The sequence below is a fragment of the Larimichthys crocea genome, chromosome VIII (assembly GCF_000972845.2).
Source record: "Larimichthys crocea isolate SSNF chromosome VIII, L_crocea_2.0, whole genome shotgun sequence".
Taxonomy (NCBI): domain Eukaryota; kingdom Metazoa; phylum Chordata; class Actinopteri; family Sciaenidae; genus Larimichthys; species Larimichthys crocea.
The window spans coordinates 21,369,318-21,395,920 of NC_040018.1; the positions used below are offsets into that span (position 1 = coordinate 21,369,318).

At 39.9% G+C, this 26,603-nt stretch overlaps 1 protein-coding gene across 11 annotated transcripts in view; it reads left to right on the top strand.

Annotated features, from left to right (window-relative positions):
* Window positions 1-22,405, top strand: part of celf6 (CUGBP Elav-like family member 6) — a 141,549-nt gene extending 119,144 nt beyond the window's left edge. For 8 of the 11 annotated variants that reach the window (XM_019263786.2, XM_019263788.2, XM_019263790.2 and 5 more), the window contains 6 exons: window positions 537-686; window positions 1,486-1,548; window positions 2,117-2,197; window positions 5,587-5,730; window positions 9,908-10,057; window positions 15,031-22,405. In XM_019263786.2, the coding sequence (XP_019119331.1) occupies window positions 537-686; window positions 1,486-1,548; window positions 2,117-2,197; window positions 5,587-5,730; window positions 9,908-10,035 (566 nt within the window). In that variant the 3' untranslated portion in view covers window positions 10,036-10,057; window positions 15,031-22,405. Of the gene's footprint in view, window positions 1-536; window positions 687-1,485; window positions 1,549-2,116; window positions 2,198-5,586; window positions 5,731-9,907; window positions 10,058-12,618; window positions 12,692-15,030 lie in introns of all 11 variants that reach the window. The other 3 variants (XM_019263789.2, XM_019263792.2, XR_002042246.2) reach the window with 2 other exon arrangements.
* The last annotated feature ends 4,198 nt before the right edge of the window (window positions 22,406-26,603 follow it).

A 26,603-nucleotide genomic window follows, 5' to 3' on the forward strand; every position in this document is an offset into this window, starting at 1 on the left:
ACAAAAGGGCACTGACAAGGTGACAGACTTGGAATATCACTACAAGGAGGAAGTTGGAAGAATCGGCACAGGCCCCTAAATCCCATATAGTGAACATTATGGTACCTTTTTTTGTAAGTCAGTTTTGTAAAACTTCTTTTTGTACCTTCAAAAGTGCAGTTATATACCCCAAGTAACAAAAGTATACCTTTTAACAAGGGTACAATAATGAGGAAAATTCTGAAAAACAGTGCTACCTTTATTATGTTCTATTACAGTGACGGGTGAGTGTTCCTTTCTCTGCACCACCCTTACACCTTCATAAGTAACTGTAACTTTGGTACAAATTGGTACCAATTCAGTCTGAACTAAACTATACTCCATGGTGGGTCAAAGTGTACACATTTGTGCTCATGAGGTCCCATTAGGTGTTAGTTGTAGAGAAATACATTTGTGAGAAAGTACCAAAATATACTTCGTGTACAGTATCTCTATTTTTGAGTGTGTAGCATGTGAAGCATCACACTGATGTTTCCATAATGACTATCTATTTGCAGGCACCAGCACACCCCCGGGCATCTCTGCCACAGCCGTGCCCAGCTTAGCTGCCCCTATCGGGGTCAACGGATTCAGCACTCTCCCGCCTCAAAGCAACGGGCAACCCACCTCTGAGCCCATCTACACCAATGGTATTCACCCTTACCCAGGTGAGCAAATCAAGGTTTACATTAGAAATATGAGATACAACTGTAATGAGACTGCGGCTCTGACCCTGACACTTAGAATTAGCTGCTTGTACTCGTGGTGATCTATGAATATTTGATTAGTCTTGTGTTACACTGGATCTGAAAAAGAACATCACCTAATTGCCACAATGCAAGTTCAACATGTTGGTAGTGACACGTTGATTTATGTCACATGGTACTGCTTAAAAGTTGACAAGAGTCCTTTTTACTTCACACTCTTGTTACATCTTTTTCTGATTTGAACTGAAGCGTTTAAGGCTTGAGGGTCAATCAACAGTGTCTTTGGCAGATTTCTGAGCAGCCAGCCCTAGTATCATGATGAATCCATCAGTTCATCCATCAGTCCATTATGGTTAATTTGATGTGCCTCAGCCCGTCCTCAGCTTCTTAATGTTGTCTGGGACTGATTCCTGAAGACTTGACAGACACACACTCCCTGTTTCTGCATTATGCAAAGGCAGCTGCAATCGTAATGAACTACAAAGTGGTTTGTTTGGCATCTTGTTAATATTTGATCTAAACATCTGGGGCGAACAGGCATTTTGAAGAACTGAGATATGACAACCTAAATTTCTCCCATTCCGTGTGATCTTACCCCCTGATGATTCTCTACAGCTAAGTAAATTTCTGTCTCGTTCTTTAACATTTTCTTTATAGCTCTCTTTTGCTCTGTGCCTGTCTTGACCATTCACCATCCCCTCTTTGTCTCTTCTGCTTTAATTTTCCTCTTTGTCACCCCCGTTTTTCTGTCTCTCTGCAGCACAGAGTCCAACAGTGACCGACCCTCTCCAACAGGCTTATGCTGGTGTCCAACACTACGCAGGTGATCTGTCTCTCCTTTTTCCTCTACTCTATCACCTCCTCCATCTGTCCCTTCCCCTCTCCCTTCTCCCTTTCTGTTTGTCACGTCAGTAGACACTATGACAGGTAGAGATAGACGGACCAGCCAATTTCCTCCCGGATTAGGCTACTTTACATTAGGATTGCAAAGGGATTTTCAGCTGACTTGATTATACACCCACACAAAAAATCCTTAATTCCAAAAGTACACCAAGAGCTGAGGATCTGAACCTGCTATAGCCTCGTACATGAGACATAGACCTCTCACAACTACTGCTTTCTGCCTGACATCAGCACCCATTAACACGGCGTGAGTCTCCCTCTCTTTCTTTGTGTGTCTGCTCAGTTGAACCGCACTCCACTCCCCTTTGCCATACTCTTTGTGTAGTGATCCACAGCCAAATGAGCCCAGGCTTCCAGTCATAATGCAATTTATTTATGCAATGTCTAGAGGACGCAAATGAACAATGGAATAATGATTTCAGTTTTGTTGTGTCAAATATAAAAATGGAGATGTGAAAAATTCCACTCTGGTTCTCCCTTTGCAACAGCAGCCTACCCTGCCGCCTATGCGCCAATCAGCCAAGCGTTCCCCCAGCAACCAACCATCATTCCCCAGCAACAGAGGGAAGGTAAGAGCGAGCAAGCGCGCCCACCCAAGATAAAAGGTGATAATTGCCATGTTCCATTCTAATGTAGCTGCGCTGCTTTGAATTAGCGAGGGAGGGAAAAAGCTGGCTGGGGAAAATGTGAGAAAAAGGCTCCCCATTTAAAGAGAAGAACATTAGCAGTGAGATGGAAAGTTACTCTGTCATTATTCAAAAACTGCACTAATTCAAACTCGCAGCGTTGGACTGCTTAATCAGTCCATTACAATGTGTTTAAGTGGTTATAAATATTCATCAGATTAATTAGCTGCATGCATAATCATTTATTACCATTCCTAGTGTAGTGTTCGTTCTTATGCCACAGCATCAGATGTAATAAAGCATAGGATATACTATGATGGTAAATCACTCTTTCTGACGCCATTCGTCAATCTCAATTATTCATTTATATGACTGTATGAGACAGCGTAGAGTGGCATGAATATTCAATATAGGAACTCTGAAACTGAGTGTTTCCAACATTGCCTGGAGGAAAAGTAAGTTTGTGTTTGTATTTTTTCAGTAGTATGAGTGCATGACAGGGTCACAACGCAGAACGGTATGGATAAAGTATTGATAGACACAAACCTATGCCCACATAAGCAAATTATTTGCTTTACATGTAGACATAATTTGGGATAACATGGGAAAACACACCATTGTTAAGGAGATCCCATCTCTCACTGCTTCCTTGGAACATTTTATTCATTCAACACGAGTTAGAAGTCACACACACTCAGACACAACCACCACACATGCACACAAACACATAGAGCTATTCTTGGTTGAGCCAGTGGCCTGTCTGAGTTCTGGCCTCCTCTGGGTTTTGGCTGCTTTCCCAGCCTGTCTCAGTCCACTGCCACAGTCTACAGCCCTGCCATTTAACAAGAGACACCTAAACCTGAATAAACAGGCACAGTCAAGCCTCGGCTTCAACCTCCCTCTGAAAGCTAGCAATTTCTACAATACATTCTCTCAGTCTGTGTGTGTGTGTGTGTGTGTGTGTGTGTGTGTGTGTGTGTGTGTGTGTGTGTGTGTGTGTGTGTGTGTGTGTGTGTGTGTGTGTGTGTGCATGTCAACAAAGAAAATCCCCTCAAATTCAAAACTATAATTTTAACCAGATAAATATTCACTGCACACAAAATATATCTTTTTCACTTAGGCAACACAGTTATCTGTTACGTGTCAATACTGTACAGCAACAAAAACTGACAGAGGAAATATCAATATGTATTATGGCAATTAATGGTATTATGGTATTAAGTAATGTAGTGCTGTCAAATGCTTGTATATAAACTAAAAATGCCTCAACTTTTAATCAGTGCTGCAAACTAATTGGGTTAAATGCATCACTGCCGACTGTAATTGCAGAAGCAGAATCATTTCAGCTCCTAGGTGTAGGCGGGATATGGACTTTTTTTTATTCCAGGCATTCCTTTTGCTCGTCAAAACATGGTGCCTACCCACAACACAACTCTAACTGCCAGCAGTTCAGTTGACCGCTGATGTGTGTTGTGTTAGTAGCAGCTAATGTAGCCTCAATCCGCTCGCCTTAAGCAGAGATGAAGAGCGGGCTACAAAGGTCTGTCAAGCTCACTTCTAACTCCACACACCAATACATTTTTCATTCATGTCAATCTTGTAGTCTTCAGACCGAGCTAAAGCTGCAAGTGACATCACTTGAGGCAATTTATCAGCTCCCTTTGGAGCCACAAATAGCTTTATGCAACTTTATTTTTCACATTATTCATGCAGTAGTGCTCCGCACGACCTGTAAACAGACTTTGATGTGTAAAATTGGTGGAGCTGCCCTTTCAAAAATGAGTAATAATAAAAATTCTGAATTCTGGATACAGTCTGGTATATTTCAGATTTGTAAAAAATGTTAAATGTAGAATTTAAGCACCATTTGTACAACAACTGTATAATATGTATTCATATCAAGATAAAAATATAATACAAATGAATTTAATATTCATTGGACCATGTATGGAGTAAAAACTCTTTACAGTCAGTAAAACCCCAGTGTAAGTAAAAGTATCTTGTTAGGTAAAAGTGCAAGCGGAACAGGATCACTTTTCCTCCACACAGCTGTATATATATATATAATATATATTATATATATATATATACATATATATTAATATATATATAGATATATATATGTAAGGAAGATCACAAGTTTTCATACAATCACCCTAAAAAAACAAGTGGTGTTATGTTTGTGAGGAGTGGTGAACAAGTGTGCGGCAAACTCAACCTATCAGCCGTCTTTACACACACCAGTTGGAGACATTTCTTTCCCTCAAACAAACCACTTCTTTTCAAAGCATGAATTCCCTAAGACACCAAAACCTAAACCGACAGAACTGAAATTCAGCCTTTAAATTCAGCCTGAGAAAAAAAAAAAAAAAAAAAAAACTCTGTCAACCTGTGTGTGAGTGTGTGTCCGCTATCTTGCCGAGGCATAGCAGCAAAACAGCCAGCCACCACTGCAGCCTTCTTATCAGCCTTCTCACCAGCCCCAGTCTCATCTCGTCATGCTATCACCCTGAGCAATGAGACAGGAGAGAATGCTAGCCAGGCAGCCAGCTGCAAGCATACTGTCCCCGGGTCCATCACATCTCTCTCTCCCTCCCTCTCTCTCGCTCTGTCTCTCTCCAGTTCATTCCTCTCTTTATCCAGATTGGCCTGTACAATATGTGGCAGCTGGGTGGATGAGTGTGGAGGGATGGAGAGAGATTGGAAGACAGTCCTACTGTCACACAGTAATTGGGACAAAAACTTGGCTTATGCGCTACCTCCCCCACCCCCCCTTTCTCTCTTCCTCTGTCTCAGAGTTTCTCTTTCTCAATATAACCCTCTTAATCTTTCTCTTTCAATCAACGGCTCTCTGTTTTTTTTTTCTTCCTCCTGTTGTCTCTGTTTTTATCCCTGGCTGTTTTTTTCTCTTTTACTTCTATATCTGCTTCTTCTGTGTGGCTGTGTACATGTGCGCTGCCGTTGCCAGCACTTTTTCTGAGACAATAGTCAAATGTGACTGCAATATAATTTATTTAAGTGCCACCTATCTATGCAGTTATTGTGTGAAATGGGGTTCTTGGAGGATCCAAATGGAAACCACTAAAAGAGCTGACCTTATAACACTCGAGAAAAGGAGATTAAGGTATACTCCACACAATAACACAAATAATATTAGTGTCACAGGTGACATAATCAAAATCTAGTGTTTAGATGGCCCCTGTGTTCCCTGGATAATTGTCTTGATTGCTTTATTGAGTCATTTTTCTATGTTATTATGGTCAGTCACTCTCTCGCTGGGCATCCCCTGTTTATGCTCCCATGTAATCCTGTTGTCTTTCTCTCATCACCAGGGCCAGAAGGTTGCAACCTGTTTATTTATCACCTGCCCCAGGAGTTCGGAGATGCGGAGCTCATGCAAATGTTTCTGCCTTTTGGCAACGTCATCTCTGCCAAAGTCTTTGTGGACCGAGCAACCAATCAGAGCAAATGTTTTGGTGAGTCAAAAAATCCACTGAAATGAACGGAGCACATGCACACATGCTTCCTAGCTCCATCACACCAGCAACAAGATGGTGAGACTCGGCAATGGAAAGGGGAGAGTGTGGTGTGAGAAGGTGGACACTCTAATCGCCTTAAATTACACAGGGCAAAGCCTCTATCAATCCCTCATATAGCTACTGACCCAAACATCTTTTCACAATTTGCCATTTGCTCCACACATCTATTCATCACCCTCTTTATCACACCATTCCTAATACAATCAGTATGCTTCTCCCCCTCTATGCCACTCCCAGCCTCCTTTACCCAAGAGAAAATGCATTTTCCCAGACACCCCCTCCCAACCCCCCAAGTCCTCCAGCTGGGCAACCCAGCAACATCCCGCCACCCCGTCCCATTCTCTCGCCTCCCACACAGCAGACCAGTTCATCAGGGTGGAGGCGGTGCAGGTGGAATCCATGGGCTTAAAGAGATAATAATAGACTGGTGTGGGCCTTGCTGTTGATTCAGTTGGACAGCAGCACCCAGGAGACAGGCAGGCAGAGAGAGAAAGAGAGAGAGAGAGAGAGAGACACCCTGCATCGGCTTTCTTTCAGTTTCTCTTCAACATGTCTACGAGGCTCTTCCTGTCTTCCTTCGTCTGTCTCATTCTGTCCATCTCAGGACCATCTCTCTCTCTCTCTCTCTCTCTCTCTCTCTCTCTCTCTCTCTCCCTTGGTGTGTTCTCCTCTAAACATATGCCTCTCGCTATCACTATCCGTCAGTCAACAAGGGGGAAGGACAAAGGGGCGGTGACCTCATCAGTCTCACCGGCTTATTTTCCAAGGCTAGTAATTAAGATCTTGGCTGAAAAACAGCAATTTAACCCATGATTCTTTGGTGGGGATTTTTTTTTCACTCATTTCTCCATTCTTTTTATAGCTGAGGCCCCAGGGCTCCTTTGTAAGACGTTAACAAATTAGGCAGAAGATGCTGTGCATTAAGGGGGATAAGTTATTAGGCCTCCAAGAACTTGGAACACTTCATCTTAAAAATGTGTGAGTTTAGCCTTGATGATGTATTTAATGGGCACCGTAGACTCACAGACATGTGTAGATATACTGTATAAATATCTGTATACAGGATATGGATATAGATAAATGTGTTACACAACAATCCAGTATTTCAGCATTTAGTTAACCAAGATTTACAATTTCCCCACTGCCCTTTGAACAGCACATTCTAATTTGGATACTCTTCCTTTTTCTGATTAAAGTCAAAAAAAAAAATCATCATATAAAAACGTCTACACGTTTACATTCTGTAAATAGACATTTGTTAGCAAAACATTACAGTATCTGAGTGTATATAGAATGCTAAAGATTTAGTAAATATTATTAATGAATTTAAATGAAATACTTATACTTAAAAAAAAAAATGCTTGCAACAGCAGAATGATTCTTGCGTTTCAACAGAAACATCTATGCATACAGATATCTCTGCAGCACAGGTGAACTACATTTTGGGATTTTGAGAGGAGATAATCAGACATCACTCTTTGAGATGGAGTGTTTACAGAGAAGCTTGAGAATTTAAATATGATGAAAAGGTCACTGGAGGAGCACTCGAAGCATGTTCTTATAAAGGATGTATTTCTGAAGTAGGATTTGGAATACGTACTCTTGAGGGGTGCATCACTGTCAATTCAGACAGATGTCTGTTTAGTTTAGTAAATTTATTTGCACTGTGATAAAAATGGATATGAATATGTTACACGGTGTGATATTAAACACGTGCAGGTGAGATGAATAAAAGCCTGAGGGATTTATAAAATACTTCACCTCAAAGCAATTTCAAAAACTTAAGATGACATGAAAGCACAAGTGACGGTTATAAAACAATTAAAATAGTGTGTTATTAGTTAGTAATGGTTTATTGAGTCATGGAAATGTATACAGAGCATCCATAGGCAAATGTATACACCCAATAGACATTCATTGTTGAGGAGCTACATGGTTGTGTTTAATTTAACTTGGGACTCTATGGACACATTAGTCTTAATCTTCTGCATTTAGTCACTCAATATTGACTTTTAAAAGTGATCAAAGCTTACCTTGTTAAGTGGAATTAGCCGGATTTAGCTTAAAAATGAATTTCAAAAGGTCTTTTGAGAGTACAATGACACACACGTACACACACCTCTAAAAGCCCGCTTCTTTTTAGATATGATAGAACAAAATATACATGGAGAAATGCTATTTAGCTGAAGGGCTTCTGAAAACACAATATACCTCTTTTTTTCTGCTGTTGTTTCATTTTTCTAGCTGTTTTTGTTCTTTCTCACTTTTAAGTCAGGGGAAATTTTGCCCATGCATGTTTGTTTCAGAAGCATTCATTCATATATTTACTATGTATTTACACAGATTCACCATCCTCAGTTAACACGTTTAACAGCCACCATAAAGCCATATCCTTTCTGTAAAAGAACAAACAAATCCCCAATAAACACTTGCAAATGTAAAATAATCACCACAATAAATAGATGAATAAAAATACATCAAACCTGTAAATTTTGTAGCGTCAGGTTCTGACTACTAAGCAGCTTCAGCGGATTACCTGGAGGTTAGCTAACTTGTTCAAAGGGAGTTCAATGGTAGTCACAGCAGAGCAGGGAACTGTTTTTCCCATCCTATGAGGGTATCTGAACCAAGCCCTCACCTCTAGCCTACAGCCTAGTGCAGAAAAGTATTTTACCAAACAGTATTAGTGCACAGCATCACTACATAGGAACTCTTTTTTTTTTAAGGGCAATGTGAGACTTATGTACTGCAGCATTCTCAGCTGCTCAGCCTGGTCTCTGACTTACATTTCCCTCGCTGTCACCCAATAGTGTTTGCAACTTTGTGTGTGTTTTTATTAAAAATGCATAACATTACAATGTGTACAGACATTCTGCTGATATGGATGGCTGCGGTGAGAGCCATACCTCAAACACTAGTAGCGTTTGGGGTATTGAGTTGCAGAGTACCACACACACTCAGTACTGCATCAAAGACATGAAACATCAGCCAATTACTCTGTCTTGAGAAAACAACTGAGACTGGAAACACGTTCATATATCTTATTCTGCTTTTTTAAAATTATTCTCATGTACATGGATTCAAGTGCTTTGAATTTACGGCACAGTCTTTGTCCTCTTTTTCCATGCTTGACCCCTAGCATCCCATCACCTTTTTGGCATGTGGATGTAAATGTGAGGTATGGAGATTCGTTAAAGGCAGGGATAGTAAGTGTGTGCGTATTTGTGGGACTGGGAGGGGGGATCACTGCCAACTGACAGGCCTTTCCCTGCTCAGTTTGTTTAAAGGGTTTGTAAAAGCAGCAGCCTTATCTCACCCGCACTGACAAAAGCCTGCCCTCTCCCCCCAAATTAAATTGGACCCATAGCGGTGTGATCAAATCAGCTGGCAGGCGGAAAATTCGGGCCGTCAATCACAGAGGTGTCTGATAAGAGCACGCAAGGAGTCCCGGTGTGGAAAGCTGTGGGCTCATTCCGCCTCGACACCCAGGTGATAACTCAGAACAGCAGGCACCTCCGTCCTACACACCTTGCTCCTAGCATCTCGTCACGACCCCCATGCCCTTTACTCTTTACTGAGATACATGCTCAGTCACACATGTACATGGAAAGACACACACACACACACACACACACACACACACACACACACATATAGCCACTTTTGTATGGCTGAAACAGTTACAGACACTGCTTTGCTCTAGGACCACACACAACATGAGACTTCTTTCTTTCTCCCTAATCTTTGAACACCTTTTCATGTTTTTTTGGTTCTTTGTTCAAGTTAAACTTACAGTTTCTAATAGCGCTTCTTCATTTGATTTTTAATATCTGTGTTATTAGCCTTGTGGTATTTTATGTAATCTTTTCTCTAATTCAAAGATTTTCAATTAATCTACTGAAAAGAGAAAACAAAGAGCTATTGTTGTGTCATTGTTGAGAGTTAAAAAGGGTCTTCTTCTCCTCTTTTTTCTTCCATCTCGCCTGTCTTTTCTCTTCTTCCCGTTTCTCTCTCATCTCTCCCCATTCTTCTCCTTTCATGTGTTGTTCTTTCATTCGCATTTACCCATTTTTCTCTGCCCTCATCTCTCTCCCATTCTGTGTTTTTGTCTTAGGCTTTGTGAGTTTTGATAACCCATCCAGTGCTCAAGCCGCAATTCAGGCCATGAATGGCTTCCAGATAGGCATGAAGAGGCTGAAGGTGCAGCTAAAGCGGCCAAAGGATGCCAACCGACCTTACTGACTCGTCTGCTGTCCATACCCAGGTATAGTAACACCCATGCCATAATACACCATGCCATACTATGCTACGCCATGCCTGTTCTTAGATCAGAACTGTCCACTTCACTTGGATAGTTTAGTTCTTATTGAGAGTGCACTGCATCAAATCTTAAATTAACCATTATGCTTCAAAAGTAAAAATTATGAACTACGTTTTTTTTGTTTTTGTTTTAATGACTATTTGGTCGTTCATTAAAGCAATAAACAATAAGACAATTTAAAATGATACTGTAGATTTGCAGTTCTGAAAATAAATTATTCAACCATTAATAACTGAGAACTTTATAAAAAAAAGTACATCAGAGGCATTTTATTTTTTAAATGTTTGATCCCTGTTATAAAACAAATGGCAGATTTTTTAAAGTGTGAACTACCAAGTTAGTTGGGCAAAGAGGAAAAAACAAACTTTCCAGTCTTCCAACCAAAAGAAAACCCACCACCCAGACATTTAAATAATACTCTTGAAATTTACCTCAAAATGAATGTAAAAAATGATTGAATTACCTAGTTTATGTGGTCAACATGGGAAACAGTTAAAAGTCCATAGTCACTGTCTGACTTTGTCCCTGATTACGTGAAATTGTTTTCTTTCAGGTCAACCTTTTTATTTATTTATTCATTTATTTTGTAACATAGCCTTGAAAGTGTCAGGGTTGATTGCACTGGCCCTCTTCACAGAATTAGTCTCTTGATATTTTTGTCAGGTTGCCCTGCTCCACTGAATTGTTTTTGTTTCTTCTGTGGTTTTAAATCTAATTTGTACCTGCAGGATGCTCCAGTGCAAATTGATGACATCATCAATACCCAGCTGTGCATAATTACCCATCTACTGAGGATGGTTTTGAAAATCAATGTTTTTTTTAGAGAACAGAGCTTTTATACGAAATAATAAAAAGATGCTTTACTTAAAGTGGCACCATCCTTCAATATCATCTAATTTCACAGTGTCAGCCTTGATTCAAAGAATCATCGCCCATCTGTTACAAAGTGCAGCTGCCAGTGCAAAATAATATAGATGCATGCTCTCTTCGCCCAATTGGCAACTTTTCATTACAATAACATAAGCATAGATTATATTCCTCCATAAATAAAAGCATAGTAATACCATTTGTTTGTTTTATATTTGACTCTTTAAAAGCCACAAGATGGCATTAATGGAAGGTGGTATGCAATACAAATGATAGATGCTCCCTTTATCCCCTGCCTGATAGCATTTGAATAAAGCTATGCCCTGCTAATTGAAGAGAGGCTTTCAAAGCAGACACCCTGAGAAAGGGGATTGGGAGGGGTGCTTTTGATTTAGCACATCAATGAGGGACAAATGGAGAATATCTTGCAACAGCATTGAATGACAGGATAGTCATTCAAATGTACTCAGAATGTTTCTAAGTACAGACATTTCCCACAATAACATTTTGTCACTTTATTAGGAGGTGTGTGTATGTCAGTGGATGTGTTTGTGTGTGTGTTTTTTCATGTCCTATTTCGTCTCTGGTCTGGTTCAATCCATCTCCGTTCTTTTCTTCTGTTATAACACCACTTCTGTTGTTAAGTTAAGGAAACCCAATAGACCAAAACCAAAAGCAATCCCATGAAAACATTAAAGAAAAAAAATATGCTGATGCGGCTTCTGAAGCCAGCTACTGGTTTATAGATTCTTAAAAATCACGAGGGATTTTGTAGAAAAAAAAAAAAGTTGTATTTTTTAGTAAATTTTTTACCAGTCTACTTCAAATTTCTTTCTTTTCATTTATTGCCTTGTATTGCGACAGACAGTACATCGAGTTCTTGAGCAAAAGACTGAAGTAAGTAAAGTTCAACTGTAACTGCTTAATGTTCTAAACTCAACTACATTATAATGATGAAAAACTTTGATGAAACTTGAATGATGATCTTTTTTGTATTGCTTTGGTAAAAAACTTCAATATGTAGATAACTTCAGAGGCACCCTTTTTTTTTCCTATAATACTGACGATTTCACTTTGAAGTTGAATTAAAAACGCGATCAGACAGCATTCTCTTCTGCTGGTCTCAGGAGCCCTGCTACTCTGAAATTGCGTTCTGTGTCTTAAAGATAAACTTAATGCAAAAAAGCTGAAGCACTCACTGTACGGCCACCCTCGTAGCAAACAATGCAAGGCAAATCCAATTACTGTAGACAGGACAAGTTTCTGAAATATGCATTTCTGCCTTAAGGGTTATCTTTGTGAATATAAAAACATCAATTCAACCTTTTAACCTGCAAATGTTGTCAGCCTGAGAATATTTCACCACCACAGTGAGACACAAGAAAAGGCCTTTTTTGTGCTGTGTTGAAGATTATTTGTTCTGTTATTTTATGTTTTACTTGTCAATCCTTTTTTTCCTCCAGTTTTTATGGTAATGACCATAATAACCTCATTTGATTTGTCAGCCAGAATAAGTGAGAGTGTGGAACAAATATAGAAAGGGTGCTTTGAATTCTGATTTAAGGCAAAGAAAATCCCACTGTTTCTTTCCTTCTTTTGCACCCCCACCAACCTGGCAACCTGACATGGCCAATCAGAGTGGGAGGTGGCCTTTCTCCGCTATAGCCACCCCCTCCCACACTCCTGTCATGGGGCCAAGTTCCCACAGCTGTAAGTTGAACCCATGGTGTCATTTTCTTTTGGATGACGTCATGTGGTGGGACTGTGACTGCGTTGCATGACGTGGCGTTGATTGATATCTCTAAGCTCTATCTTTATATTCTGCCCTCCTTTTATATATCTATCTATATATATATATAGTATATGTATATTGGCAGTTTGTGGAGTGCAGTAAAACAATGCCTTTCTTGGCTGGTACCTGTTGTACATAATGTAACTGACGTGCTGACTGGTTGGTAGATTATAGCTGGAAGTGGCCTTTAACCCTCTGTGCTATTGTACCGTGTGCCCTTGTGATGTTTTACTTTCTCTTGTGGGGTTCATGTGTATGGATGTATTGTATTTTCTATTTCTCTATTCCTTCATATTCACATCAGTTTTTTTTTCCAGCAAACTATGATTTATTTTTTTTTTTTGAAAGTCTGAATCTTTGCAAAAAGGACCTTTTTCTCCCCCACCCAGATCGACAGCTGTTTAGTGGAGAGACGGGCCAAGATGACCCTATGTTTGTGTAGCCAATTAAATCTCCACCGTTCACACAGAGAGCACAGGCAAATGTTGACACTCCACTTCTCCCTTGATTCCATCTGCACAGGGAGTACTTCTGCAAGATTGTTTTGTTTGCCTAACATGAGAATCATTTCCCATTTATTTATTTATGAGGGTGCAAACCAATTACACCGTGATAGCAAAGCTGCAGGCAGCACTGCAGACCCACATGGCCAAAATCTGTCCACCGTACACCCATAGTGTACACATAGATGTATAAGTAGGGTGTAGAAATAGACAAAATACAAATACCAAGTTAGTTATTTTCTAGTAGGATTATACCACCAGATAAATTATGCTTTATTTTTGCTGCTTGTATTTGAGATAATCACTATTCAGTCTGTAAAAAGAAAAGGCGACAAACAGATTTCAAAGTGAAAAAGGTCCTTTCTTTGCAAGTGAGTTTGTTTCTATCCCTCCGGGCCAAACCCTGATAAGAGTTTTCATCGAACCCGTTCTATCCTATTCTCTCAGAAGCCCTGCAGGCGAATCGCCCTCCCGTAGTCTATCCAATGAACTCAGGGGGGTGTCTAGCCAGGCAAGCCGGGAGGAATAAGGTCTTTCTGGCATCAACTATGCCTCTTAACTGCCAGGTTGCTTTTATGGAGCCATCGAAGTAGGTGGTGAATGTGGGGGGTGGGGGGGATAATGTAGGGACAAAGTTAGAGGGTGAAATAGTTGTGATGTGTTGAAAGAAGATGTTTACTTGACAAAGAAAAGAAATCTATTTTGAAGCCACTGTGTATTTCTTCTGCTCTGTGGTAGATGTATATAGCGAGAATCACTAGTGGCTTATAAAAGAGGGCATCTGTAATCGGGACTGTTAGTACTTCATGCTACTAATGGCTGGGCTCACTTTGGCACACATAAGAAATAAGTTAGAATCTCCGCTCCCACATCTAAAAAGCAGCTCTATTATGAAATAGTAACAAGCTCATTTACAGGAATGGAAAGGTAGAACAAAGAGCGTCTCGGCGCATGTTCCCACCACAAAGTCAGACCCTTTCATGTTCACTCCTGAAGAGTGATTTGCTGTGATTTTGTAGCCTTTTCTTCACCCACATCACAGCGCACTGCATATTAAAGATGATAGGCTGTAAGACCTTTTATATCTAAAGCTCGCCAGTACGGACACATTTAGTGACAGGGCAACATTTTAGGTCAACACAAAGACAGAGGAGATGCTACATTGTTCTTTTCATGGGATCCTAATTAGAGGTTATATGTACATTATTATTTTCATATTGGACAACCACGAGTTGTTCTGTCATAATCATTTGCGCGCGCACACACACACACACACACACACACACACACACACACACACACACACACACACACACACACACACACACACACTTGTCTTGTTTTTTTTATGTTTCCTTCTTGTTTGTTTGTAATGAATTAACAATAAGACGAATGACAGCAACATCTCAGGCAACATTCAGCTGTATTTCTTTTTACATGCAGGGAGATGTAGTCAGTTTAAATTAGGCCTTACTTGGATTAGTGCTGTCACAGTGTAGATGTCTGTTCCATATGGTTAAAACACAAATCTCCCACCCCACATCTAGCCCACTTATTTCTGGTTTTGATTGACACACTCCTCTTTTTTTTTCTCCTCCCCGTCTGTTTCTCATGCTGTTGGCTGTGCCTGTCAGTCTGTGTGATAACCAGGAGCCAGCAACCCTGAGCATGTTTGCCGCAGCCTCACTGAATCCACTCTCCTTATTCTCCCCTCTCTTTCTCCCCCCTCCTCTCTCTCTCTCTTTCTGTCACAGGATGAAGGGCCACAACACCTTATTTCCACAAGTGCAGTAAAAGTACAAAGACTTCTTGCTCTGCTACATATCATGAAGGAAGGGTGGTCCCTTGATCCTGCTGGAAACCCGCTGAAAGATTGGGTGACTGAGAGAGGGATCCCAGAGTTGTTTTTATTTTATTTTATTTTATTTTTTCTTTCTTCGCAAATGCCTCTTTTTTCCCTGTTTTGCTTTGGCGTCTGTGGAAGAAGATTTTTTGCAGAGACCAACTTTTTGCTGCTGTTTTTTAGACATGATGGGAAAAAAACCTTTATAGACTCATTATGCTCAAAGCATGCATACTGACACAGGATATAGATAGACACACATACACACAGATAACAAACCAAACACACACATTTAAGGATGCTACACTTAAAAAAAAGGAAAAAAAGAAATAAAAATACTTTGTACATGTATAAATACGTGCAAATGCCAACTCAAGTACTGAAGCAAACACATGCGTGTGCGTGCACACACAGACACACACATATACACAAACACACACACCAGCCTGCTGCCATTTTGGTTTTTGTGCCTACACAGGTGTTGTGCTCTGTGACAGGGCAAGCTCTGGATCAAAGAAGAAAACAAGAAGAAGAGGAGAGAAGAGGAGAATCCAGGATAATTTACATGCATCATTCCTTAGGAAATAGGGACCAAAGGACTAAACGCTTTTTAAAAAAATATAAATATATAAATATATAAATATATATTTAAAAACTCATACCTTGTAGCTGCAAGTATTACAATTTACTCGTAGTCAAAAAAATCATTAAATCAATATCCAGTGGCCTACTGTAAGTACGAATAAAAGAAAATGGAAATGCTGTATAAAAAAAGACATGGAATCGTAGTATAGGGGCTGATCTTTTGCTCTGGATGCTGATTTAGCACCAGGTTGTAGAATAGTATAGTAGATTAGAAAAAAAAAAAAGTAGATTTGCTAACTTTTGCTGTTGTTTAAAAAAAAATACTTGAAGTCGTAATGAAAAAGGGGGCAAAAGGGGGGAGGAGGAAAAACATTCATCTGCCCCTGTACGCAACGAGTCTCTTTTTCTTGGATGTTAAGGTATCAGCCACTGGATATCTCGCTCATCATGATGTATAAGTCACTGCAGTCTCTGACAGCTATGGAAGAAAAAAAAAAGAATGAAGAGAGAAAAAAAAAAGAAGACTGAACTTACTAATGTCTGCGCTGGACAGGGTGCAGACATTTAAGGCTTCTCACTAGCCTTTGTGTTCAAGCGACAATCCACTGTAAAGACCAAGCAAAATGGACATGGTGTGTCTTTTGTTTATTTTTATTTTATTTTCTTGACCTTTTGTATTGCAACAAGAAGTGTGAATTGTGAAGCCACAAATTGTTAAAAGGAGATGGTTCAACTAAGCGATGGACAAATGGATGGTGACGAGGGGAACAGAACGGGAGGAGGAGTAAGGTGACAGCTACTGAAACTGCCAGCAGAATGAACTCAGTATACAAATGAATTGGCCCTTGTGGCGTCAGAATTCTGTCACAAAACAAAGTATGCCCGTTGTAAACAAGCAGGACTTATATAAGCGACATGCCAAGGATATGTGTGTCCACTGGAGCAGCTGCAAAACTCCAGATTAAGAATAATCTCCTCTTGTCTCTTGGCAGATACAAACAAACATTTCTCTGAAGACAAACTCAATTTACTGTATTGATGGCAAAGAGGTGCAGGCTTTTAGAGCTCATTTAGCTCTTTCAAATATAATGTAAATTCCATTATTAACATGTTCCCTGACATGCTTTCTTCATAAATTATACATAGAGCCTATGGAAAAAAAAGCTACTGCTTAAACAGACTATATCTAAATTAGATTTAACAGTCACTCTTAACCATCACTCAGCTCGCTTGTAGCCTCTCTGACACTGACGCCAGGCATAACAAAGTGAAGCACTCCAGTACTGTCATGTCTTGATTTAGAGTGCTGTAGCCTTTATTTTGACTGTTTTAGAGCTCGAGATTGTGTTCTCTAAAAGCAGATCAATATGTGTGGAATGAGTCTAGAGGGAGGAGCGATGCTGTTTCAATCAGTCTGAACACTTCCCAGTTTTCTCTATCGAACACCAGCTCACATCCGTACACCAGCCCTTTGAGCACTGACAGCTGGCAGTAAGAGGCATGGCTAGGCGAGAATGAGAGAGGGAGGTGAAAAGAGGAAGTCAACAACCAAACATGACACTGAGATCCTTTAAATTAGTCTTTTCGGATGATGCCCAATGACTTAATCCGTAAAATTAGAAGCTGTAATCGAGCTCATGGTGACACACACTACATATCTGTGCTATATGCTTTCATAGAACAGGATTAAAGGGTTCAAATAGGAGTCTGGTACCTTAGGCTCCAGTCCAACAGTTCCTTTTTGCGACTAGGACTCTTCTTGTTGCCATTCCCTCCCTCTTTCTCTATCTTCCTTTAGAGAGAAAAGCAGACCAGACTTATTTGAAATCACTGAAAGAGAGACTGATAAAATGTGCCAGCAGATTCAGTCTATGATTATTCTTTGTCATTTAAATAAGCAAAAAAAAGTCTTGATTCAAATCCTTTATATCAGCGTGCCATGCACCCCCTCTCTTCCCCCTGTCCTAAGAGCAGTCATGCCTTTCCAAACCTCAGTCCAACTGTTCAGTGGCTCTCCCTTTGGAACAGCATTTTTGAACCTGGCTAATGTCTATGCCCACTACCCTTCAATTATCTCCTGCACCGTATTAGACATGCTATTTCACCTTTCCCTCTAATCACACTGTAATCACCAGCCTCTATACATTAGCAGCAACCAAGTGAAAAATCACCGGGATAATCACTTGGACCAAATGACGGGAGAGATGGTCCCCTGCATGCACATGGATGACAGAAGGAAGATTAGAGAGAATTATGTTTGTGCCTACTCCCTGGCAAGGCTGCAGACAGCTGACCTGGCACCAATAATACTGCCAAATTTACCCATAGAGGCTATGGAAGATGTGGGATAAAACCTTCGATATCATAGCGAGGTCTTGGTATTGGAAAGTAAATTGATGTTACCAAAATGAAGAGAAAAATGGATGGCAACATTTTCAGAACCTCTGGGACACCTGCAAACCAAAGTATTGCTCAAAGCTGAAACAATATTGCTTGTGAAGCATGGTATTTCTTCAGGTTCAAAATGATGCCCATCAAAATACAGCTTTTCAAAAAAGAAATTGCCTTCCAAAAATAAAAACAAAAATTGCCCCTCATGTAGGGCAAAACCTGGCCCCCCTTCCTCAGTCCTCGATTGGACGTTAAGTGGAAATGCAGGAAGGTACATGAATTGTAGTGATGTGAAGTAGGTCAAAACAAAGCCATGTTCTGCAAACTGTTTGTGCTCATTATTCATGTGAAGCTGAACTAATCGATGGGAAATCTAATGTTCCATGAGCAATGAAATTTCCTGTGCTTGTCTCAGCCATCTTTAGAATGCATTCTGCAAGTGAGACTCTGTCAGGCTGAACATGAACCCTGCATGCCTGCTTCACTGATCTTCTCTGCCTTGTACCAGATGCTGTACTAGTTCCCACTGCTAATGGCAGGTTGAGTCCCCAGTGAGCCAAAACCCAGCCTAGCCTAGTATCCTGCTGTCTGCTTGGCTAACAGTGTTCATGTAGCATCTCGGCTATGCCAGGGCTAAATTAGGCAATGTGAAATCAGCACTTCAACACTTTTAACAAGGGTGCGCTTAGTACTTTTACACTCCGGGGAGGATGTTACTGAAGTGATGTACATTAAAAACAGAAATAGCTGTGAAACATACTCTGGAACTACCAAAACAAGATTGTTTTCAGATCTTTCCATTACCCTATTCATTGACAAGAGGCAGGTCTGGTTTTCACTGTAGTACAGGCCATGTTTCACCTCTAAGAGTAATAACAAATGTCAACCCAGCAGGCACTCACCAAGCTGTTGCCAAAATGCTATTTGATATATGTCCTTTAATTTACAAAGAGAAAATGTAACTTGGCATATAAGCCAAGAGGAATTAGTATGAATCAAAATAATTGTGAGAATATAATATTAGCATGCCAGGTGAAAAACCTACAAGGGCATTTTAAAAATGATGTCCCTAGCCCAAAACCATATATACCTTATCTTTCATTTGGCCATGCTGTTTTTATTTAACATCTCATAAGCGGTTTATTACACAAATCTAGCCAGTTGTATTGCAATGAACATTTGGACAACTTGCTTCTCTGCCACTGATTCACATACCCTGTATCAACAAATAAGAAAATGGTAAAGTATATATGCTAATGTGCCGATTTCCTAATTCACCACTATGCCACTTCTGATAAGGGCAGTCCTCTAGAGGAGCATGTATTTTTAGAGGGGCCCACCCAATGGTGGGCCAAGCAGAGAACTGCTAGAGCCTGTCTATGAGTCTTCAACCCCCTGGGTGCATAACACTCACCCTAAAATAGCAGTGATTGTCAAGGAAAGGAAGTGAAATGTAATTGACTGAAAGTGGAGGGATAATTAAAGGAACCTGTTGGACAGGAGGGAAGAAATTAATGCCTCTCATTTAATAGCTGCTTTGGGAGAGAGCTTTTCCGTCATCTCACTGTAGCACGGAAAGGGTTTTGCTGTGGAAATAGGATTTTGCATGGAAAAAGGTAGAGGTGGAAATAGGCAGTGGGTGGTGGGGGTGCTGTGTGCTAAACTGAAACTCCACAAAATCACTCCCGATACTCAGGGCATCAGGCACTATGATGTCATGATTAGTGGAGAGGTTCAGAGCCTTGCCTTACCCCTGATCCTGAAGGAGGTTGAACAGAATCATAAATATGGAGGTCAGATCGCATTCAATCGTGGGGAGTGCTGAGCCAGCAGAAGTGATGACGAACCACCTTAATTGTGCTTTGAACTTTTAGTATCATCATCCAATTCCAAGAGTAACAAACAAAAAGATACCATCATCCACCAAACAATGCACAGTGTTGGCGCTGGAGGTGTGCCATTATGTTAAACAACATGGCTGACAGTAATGAAGACAAAGACCTTTTTTTATTCCTTAATGTAAATAGCCTATAAAATACAAAAAAACAGAGGAAGGTTGTATAGCAGCTTGTGTTAAGATAACCCAACTCTGTGGGACAATGATGTCACTATAAAATGTATCCACAGCAGTGCAGGGATCTCTGAGAGTTTTAGTCCTTTTAAGCCCCTTAAGTTTGGGCTCTGAACATGCATCTTACAACTGTAAGCGTCGGACCAAGGCTCAGAGTATTTGACTTAGTGTCAAACCTAAGCCACGGCCCTGAAGTGATCCGTTAATTAAGATTCTGTGTACACCGACATGTCATGATTTTTTCTGACAGAAGAAAGTTCGCCTGTGCGGTAATTGGATTAGTCCAATTGGGACTGATGAACAGATATGGCAGTGACAGCAGTAGAGTTCATCCATCTGCATGCTTACCACTTGACAGTGCGACAAAAAAAAAAGGAAAAAAAAAGGAAAAAAAAAAAAGAAAAAAAATAGCATCAGCCAAAACAACACTTTTTCAAATTCTCTGGAAGTGGAAGTTTGGGCTTTACAACATTTAAGGAAGTTAGTTTTACAAAATGAAACTCCAGGTAACAGTTTGTTCAACATGTACATAAATCATCATTTAATACACTTGGTCAAACCCACATGTACATGGTTAGGCTGAGATTGGAGGAAGGGGACAAACAAGAGAGCAGAACGTTGTATCGTAGAACCTAGCAGAACCCCCTGCCTGCTTGACCCAATCTGCCACTGCTCTCTTGACCACACAGCTGCGTTACTCCTGTACATACAATATAGCTTATTTTTTAATTCTGTTGAACCTTCTTTATAGGCCGTACAATAGATCATGTTCAAACGTTTAAAAAAAATTAAAAGAATAGTTAATATATTTCAGTGAAACTAAGAGAAGGAACCTATGAAATGATTTATCAAAAACAGAAGATAAAATGATGTTATTTCTTGTACAGTGAAGCACTGATGTTCAACAATGGGATTTTATACTCATGTTAGTGAATGGTTCTTTATTTTCTCTGTTTTGTTTTGTTATTATCTGCTGAAGCTGGGATAGACCCATTGTCATGAGGCTTATTCGCTTTGATCATTTTTCTTTTTTCCCCTTTTTTTTATGGCTGTACCAACCCTGTATGAAATCCCTCACGGGCAAGTTCAAAGAGATTTTTGTTCACTGAAAGGTCTTAAATCAATACAAGAATTAAAAAACCTGCACTGTAAAAGGATGACTGATGGTACTGGTCATGTGGATTCAGAAAAAAATGAGGCAATTGCACAACTGAGTTCAAATGAATCAGCATTGCATGTTCAAAAAGAATCTCATTTGGGGCCTTTTGTTGTTTTGAGAGGAAAAAAAAGACAAAAAAAATCAAAATTTGCAGTCAGATTGGTTTTGAGACATATGCTGTCATATCTCATTGTCTTCTGGTTTCCTGTAATGTTCTTGTGTTTCTGTCACAATGTATTTTTTTTTTCTTTTTCTTTTGTTGGAAGGGAATCATTGACATATCTCTGATTTTCATCTTCTCTGTTCTTACCTATGGGAAGTTTCTTCCACAGTTTGTTCTCTAATGTGACTCCATTCACTGACAACATTGTACCAACAGTAGATAGTGCCACATTGCTTTCCTCCAGTCAGGTTGATTTGTTAGTGAGGAGGGAATTCTGCCTTAAATCCAGCCTGTTCTCTCTGACAGTACTACCTGTGAACAGTGGTCACACACACTGTATTCTGGGGATGCCAAATGTTTTACCTTCAAAGGTCGGAAAATCAGTTGTAAAGACAAACACTTTGCCAGAGTCAGTTTTTGCCTCAAGCCCATTCTGATAAGGACGTGGTCATCCACCTCCATTTCCATTGGTTACAAGGACCAAAATGTAAACAAACTCAGCTAACTGAGCAGTTTGCTCCAATCAAGCATTCAATGAGAGCCTTTAAAGAATTCATATTTAGTCATAGGTAATTTTGCACCGTGGATCTTTGTATCATGAATCATTACATTCCCAGCTTCACTATCTAATTTCATCCTCTTCATTTGTTCCCATGCAAAATTCATTTATCATAATATATTTGGGTATTTACATTCACAATGAATGGAATAATCATTTCTTTTGTTATTGGACTTGAACAAACTGATTTACTGTTTTCTTTTTGTTTGAAACAGAGATGTAATTTGAATAAGCGTTGGCTCGGGTCCGTTTCCCTGATTTGGGACAATATCTCCCATAGTGCTCCTGAACTCTGTAGTTCTCTAGTTCATTATATTCTGCTTAGACTAAAATAAAGCACAGTCCTGTAGAAGATTGAGCCTGCTTTGTCCTTTTTATCTATTCACATAGCTTGATTAAATAATTCCTGAAGGTTTGGATCTATCTTGGTGTGCATGCATGACCCCGTTTGCAAAGATGTGAAGTGTTCGGTGTCCTCTTGTCACTTGGATTGTGGAGAGAATGCATTTAGGACATGTCATTGTATTAATTGAGCTAACAGCGCTAACCATATCCGAATACCAAATTAGATGAGACGGTTAGTAGAAAATCGTTTAAAAAGGGCGAATAATGCATAATAAATGGAAGGGAGATTGGAAGAGGGAGGGGAATAAATTGTGAATTGATTAAAGGGAAATGGATATTCAGCTCCTGTCTCGTGGAGGTGTTACAGTGAAAACAAAATCAGGTGCAGTGGGTGCTGCTCGTTATCGCCTGTGAATAAGAAGCAGGAGGTCAATCGATTAATCAGAGGTTTTCCTCATGCTACATTTTATCGACAGAGATGTTACGGTAAGGAGGGTCAGGTCACATTGAAGCCTGTGGTCAGTGTCCTTTTTATGGCTCCAAGTCTCCTCCTCCCTCATTAACCCTCAGAGTCAGTCAGAAGTCACCACATGCCACAAAGCTTATTACAGTGGGAGGAAAAGCCCATACATTATTGTGTCCGACAACTAACTCAAACCCCCTGTGTAAAATGGGTACTTGTTTCTTCAACTTCAAATCAACACGGTTCACCAATTTCTAGCAGCCACAACTGTCCATCACAAGAGAGAGAAAACATCAAATGCCTCCTACAGCAATTGTTCCTAGAGTAGAGGATGACACCCCAGGGAACATCAATGACCAAACCATCCCAAGACACCAAACATCATTTCTTGTTTATGGGCCTTTCTGGTCCATCCATGTAGAGCATTGGTCTGGAAACAGATTTATGGTTGCTAAATTTGCAGGTGATAAAAAGGCAAAGAGTGGCCAGTTGGGGCACTAACTCTTCGCTATTCACATGTTGACTCCCGTGCCAAATCTCAGGGGACCTTTTCTCATTGTGCAGCAGACACTCCATGATTCCACATGACAAACTGGATTGTTCCTCGAGTGAGTCCTGCTGAATTATTTTGGTCCTTTCGATTGCATCTCCTACCCCTGAGATTTTCCTCTCCTGTTGCCTTTGAGCCATAAGCCTCGACAGCCACCGTTGTCGATACTCAATCTGTTCTGTAACCCCTAAAGCTAATGAAATGTGCTAACAGGGGTTTGTTTGTTTGTCTCCAGGAGGGGGGCCAAGAGAAAGAAAATGGAACAACAAGACTCTTTTGACAGTTCCATTTTTTCCAATGTTTTGTAGTGAGGGATAATCATGAAGTATGGATTGGATAGGGGAAAGTTATTACATTTTGTTGTCTTTATCCTTGTTTGAGTTGTAAAAAAAAAAAGAGAGAGAGAAAAAAAAAAGAAAGGTTAGATTGTTCCAAACATGGTTCTTTGCAGTTCCTGGGTTTATCCTGAATTCTGACTCTCCATACTGTCTCAGTGTGGGAAAGGGGAAATCGTTTTTCTCACTTTTCTCAACCTTGTATCCCTCTTCAGTCTAAATCTTCAGTGTAAATTTGACAAACACATAACCTCTTGTCTTGAGTGTTTCTTGTGTGTATTTACTTTATTGGTGATGTTGATTGAGATGGGGTCGTTTTATGAAGCTCAAATATTACAGATGACAATAGACACGCATAAAAAAAAAGTGTTTAAAATACCTTTTTCAAGCCTTCTGGTGTCCTCAAGTGGGTGTCTTCAGGATTTTTAGAATTACGTCATTCAAAAACCAAATGTACTTTACTGATTGTGTAAAGGGAAAGTGTATGAAGTGCACAGAGTACACATTATGCACAGTACTGCTCATTAGTGAAAACACAACTGCAAATTCTCGTACGTTAGACATCTTTTCAAACAGTGCCATCAATTAAAGATTAAGAAACAAACAATTACTGTGAACATGCATCATTATCAACAGATGACAATATTTACTCTTTTCTTTCACATGGAACATTTAATTAGAAATACCAATTTAATGGCTTTATGATAAAGCGAAGCAATTTTATAATGTCTTCCTGATTCTTGTGCCGCTGACACTAATAGATAATTGACAGAAATGCACTTCAGACCATTACTTTCATATGCTTTTAAATTGATGCCATGTGCCTCATTATACCAAGGAATGGCTTGTCTGTAGGTAATCGTGAATAATGGCCTTTCAACTTCTTAACTATGTTCTACACAAATATTTACCACATTGACTTATCACTTGTCACTTACCATGCATTTAACATTTGACTTTTATCGTCCATTAATCTATCAATGCATCCATTAGGGACACTCAAGCATTCGGGAACCTCTGCACACTCCAACGGGCCTATTAGCATGTTCTTTAATGGGAAACATGTTGCAAACACCAAGCATAATCTGTGGCTCTTAAAAACCTGAATGTGCTGTCAACACCGTCTTTAAATAGCATATTAGCATAGTAGAGTCTTTGTGCTTCCACTTCTTTTTTTAAATAAAAGGTATGAAAGGTTTTGTCCCTGAAGGAGGCTCTGAATGACTACGACAAAGAGTGGCAAATTTCGATTCCATCCCTCTTAACATGCAGATTCCTAAATAACAAAAGAATATAACAACATGAAAGTGTGAAGAAGACCTGGGTAAGCAAAGCTGCACAATCCCTTTGATCCTATTATGTATTACAAAAGCTTAATCAATATCTAATCATGGGGAATACAGAATGCCACGTCTTACAGAGCTCTTTGCTGTCAGAGGTGAAGTTGCCATGGTGACTGGACAGGTGTGGAGAGCTTAGGCTGCAGTGGTATTGATGGAAATTAAGAAGCATTGATGAGATTTGAAGATGCTGGGATTGAAAAGGGAGATAATTAAAGAGAGAGATGCAGTGGGGGATGTGGGGGAGGGAGGGACAAAAGAGATTTAGGTTGAAGATACACGAGGTGATGCATACAGGTGTAATATGGACGTGTGGTCGTCCCTGTTTTCCACTGAAACAGCAGGAAATGCACTTGCTAAAATTACCACCCTGTACCACAGAAAAACAATTAGAGCAGAAACAATGTCTTACAAGTTACACGTGAAATTAAAGTGAAAGTACAATTAAAAGATTTCTTTCTTTACTTTCAAGCTTCAACTGCAACTCAATTTATTTTGTAAGAGGAACCTGACAAAAAAACAACACATACAATGGAACAATTACATTTGCAGATAGCAAAACGTGTTTAAATTATATATATAGACACCAAAATGTGTCATTTTTTTCTCGATAAAGCCAGTTTAGAGAAATATATGAAATTTAGGACACGACTGACCGCATATAATGTAAGTGCATTATGCACATTTGGAAGTAATTCCATTCCAAGCTACAATCAGAAACTCAATTTAATGCAGTGGGCCTTATTCCTATTAAAACCTTTACCCTTTACCCTAGTATACAAGGTTAACACAGTTTCTCAAAATTTATGTAACTTTACCAACTGCTTATATTATATGAATACAAAATGAAAGGTGAATACATGGCGAGCACACACAGGCATCCATTTTCATATCAATTAATTTCTCTCTCATTTAAAACAAATTCATATGGTGGTAAAAAAAATAAATAAATAAATGTACCAAAGCATCTGAATCATAGCTGACCCGGGCAAACTGAAGATGATGTCACGGCGGTGCACAGACTGTGCTCCTGAGGAAAACTTGTCGAGTAGTGCGTCTGCACTCTGTGTGCCGTTCAACCCTTGACACATCTGAGCGGCAGGAGTCCAGCAAGCTCTGTCCATTCTGGCCCACAGCCCTGCTCAGTCCCACAGAGAGCTGTCTGTCAACACCTGATTAACACTTCAGATAATAGGTCATTAAAGTTCCCCTTCAATCAATGAGACCAATCGAGTAATCAAGGGCAAGATTGAATGGACCCAAACCAGCATGAAGTCCGGTGGGAGTGAAGAGACTTTAAGCAGTATTGGAGAGAGTGTTGCTTTCATCTGTAGATGTACGCAGAATAATACTATCATGGTTTAAACCACACAAGTGCTCTTTTTTCCTCACTAGTGTGGTGACTGAGTTTACTGACCCTTTTGCTGTCAAAATCTCTTAAAAATCCAAGGACAATTTTTAATAAACCGAGAGCATCAAGAGTATTTTCTCCCTTCATAAACATTTTTTGTGGGTACTCGTTT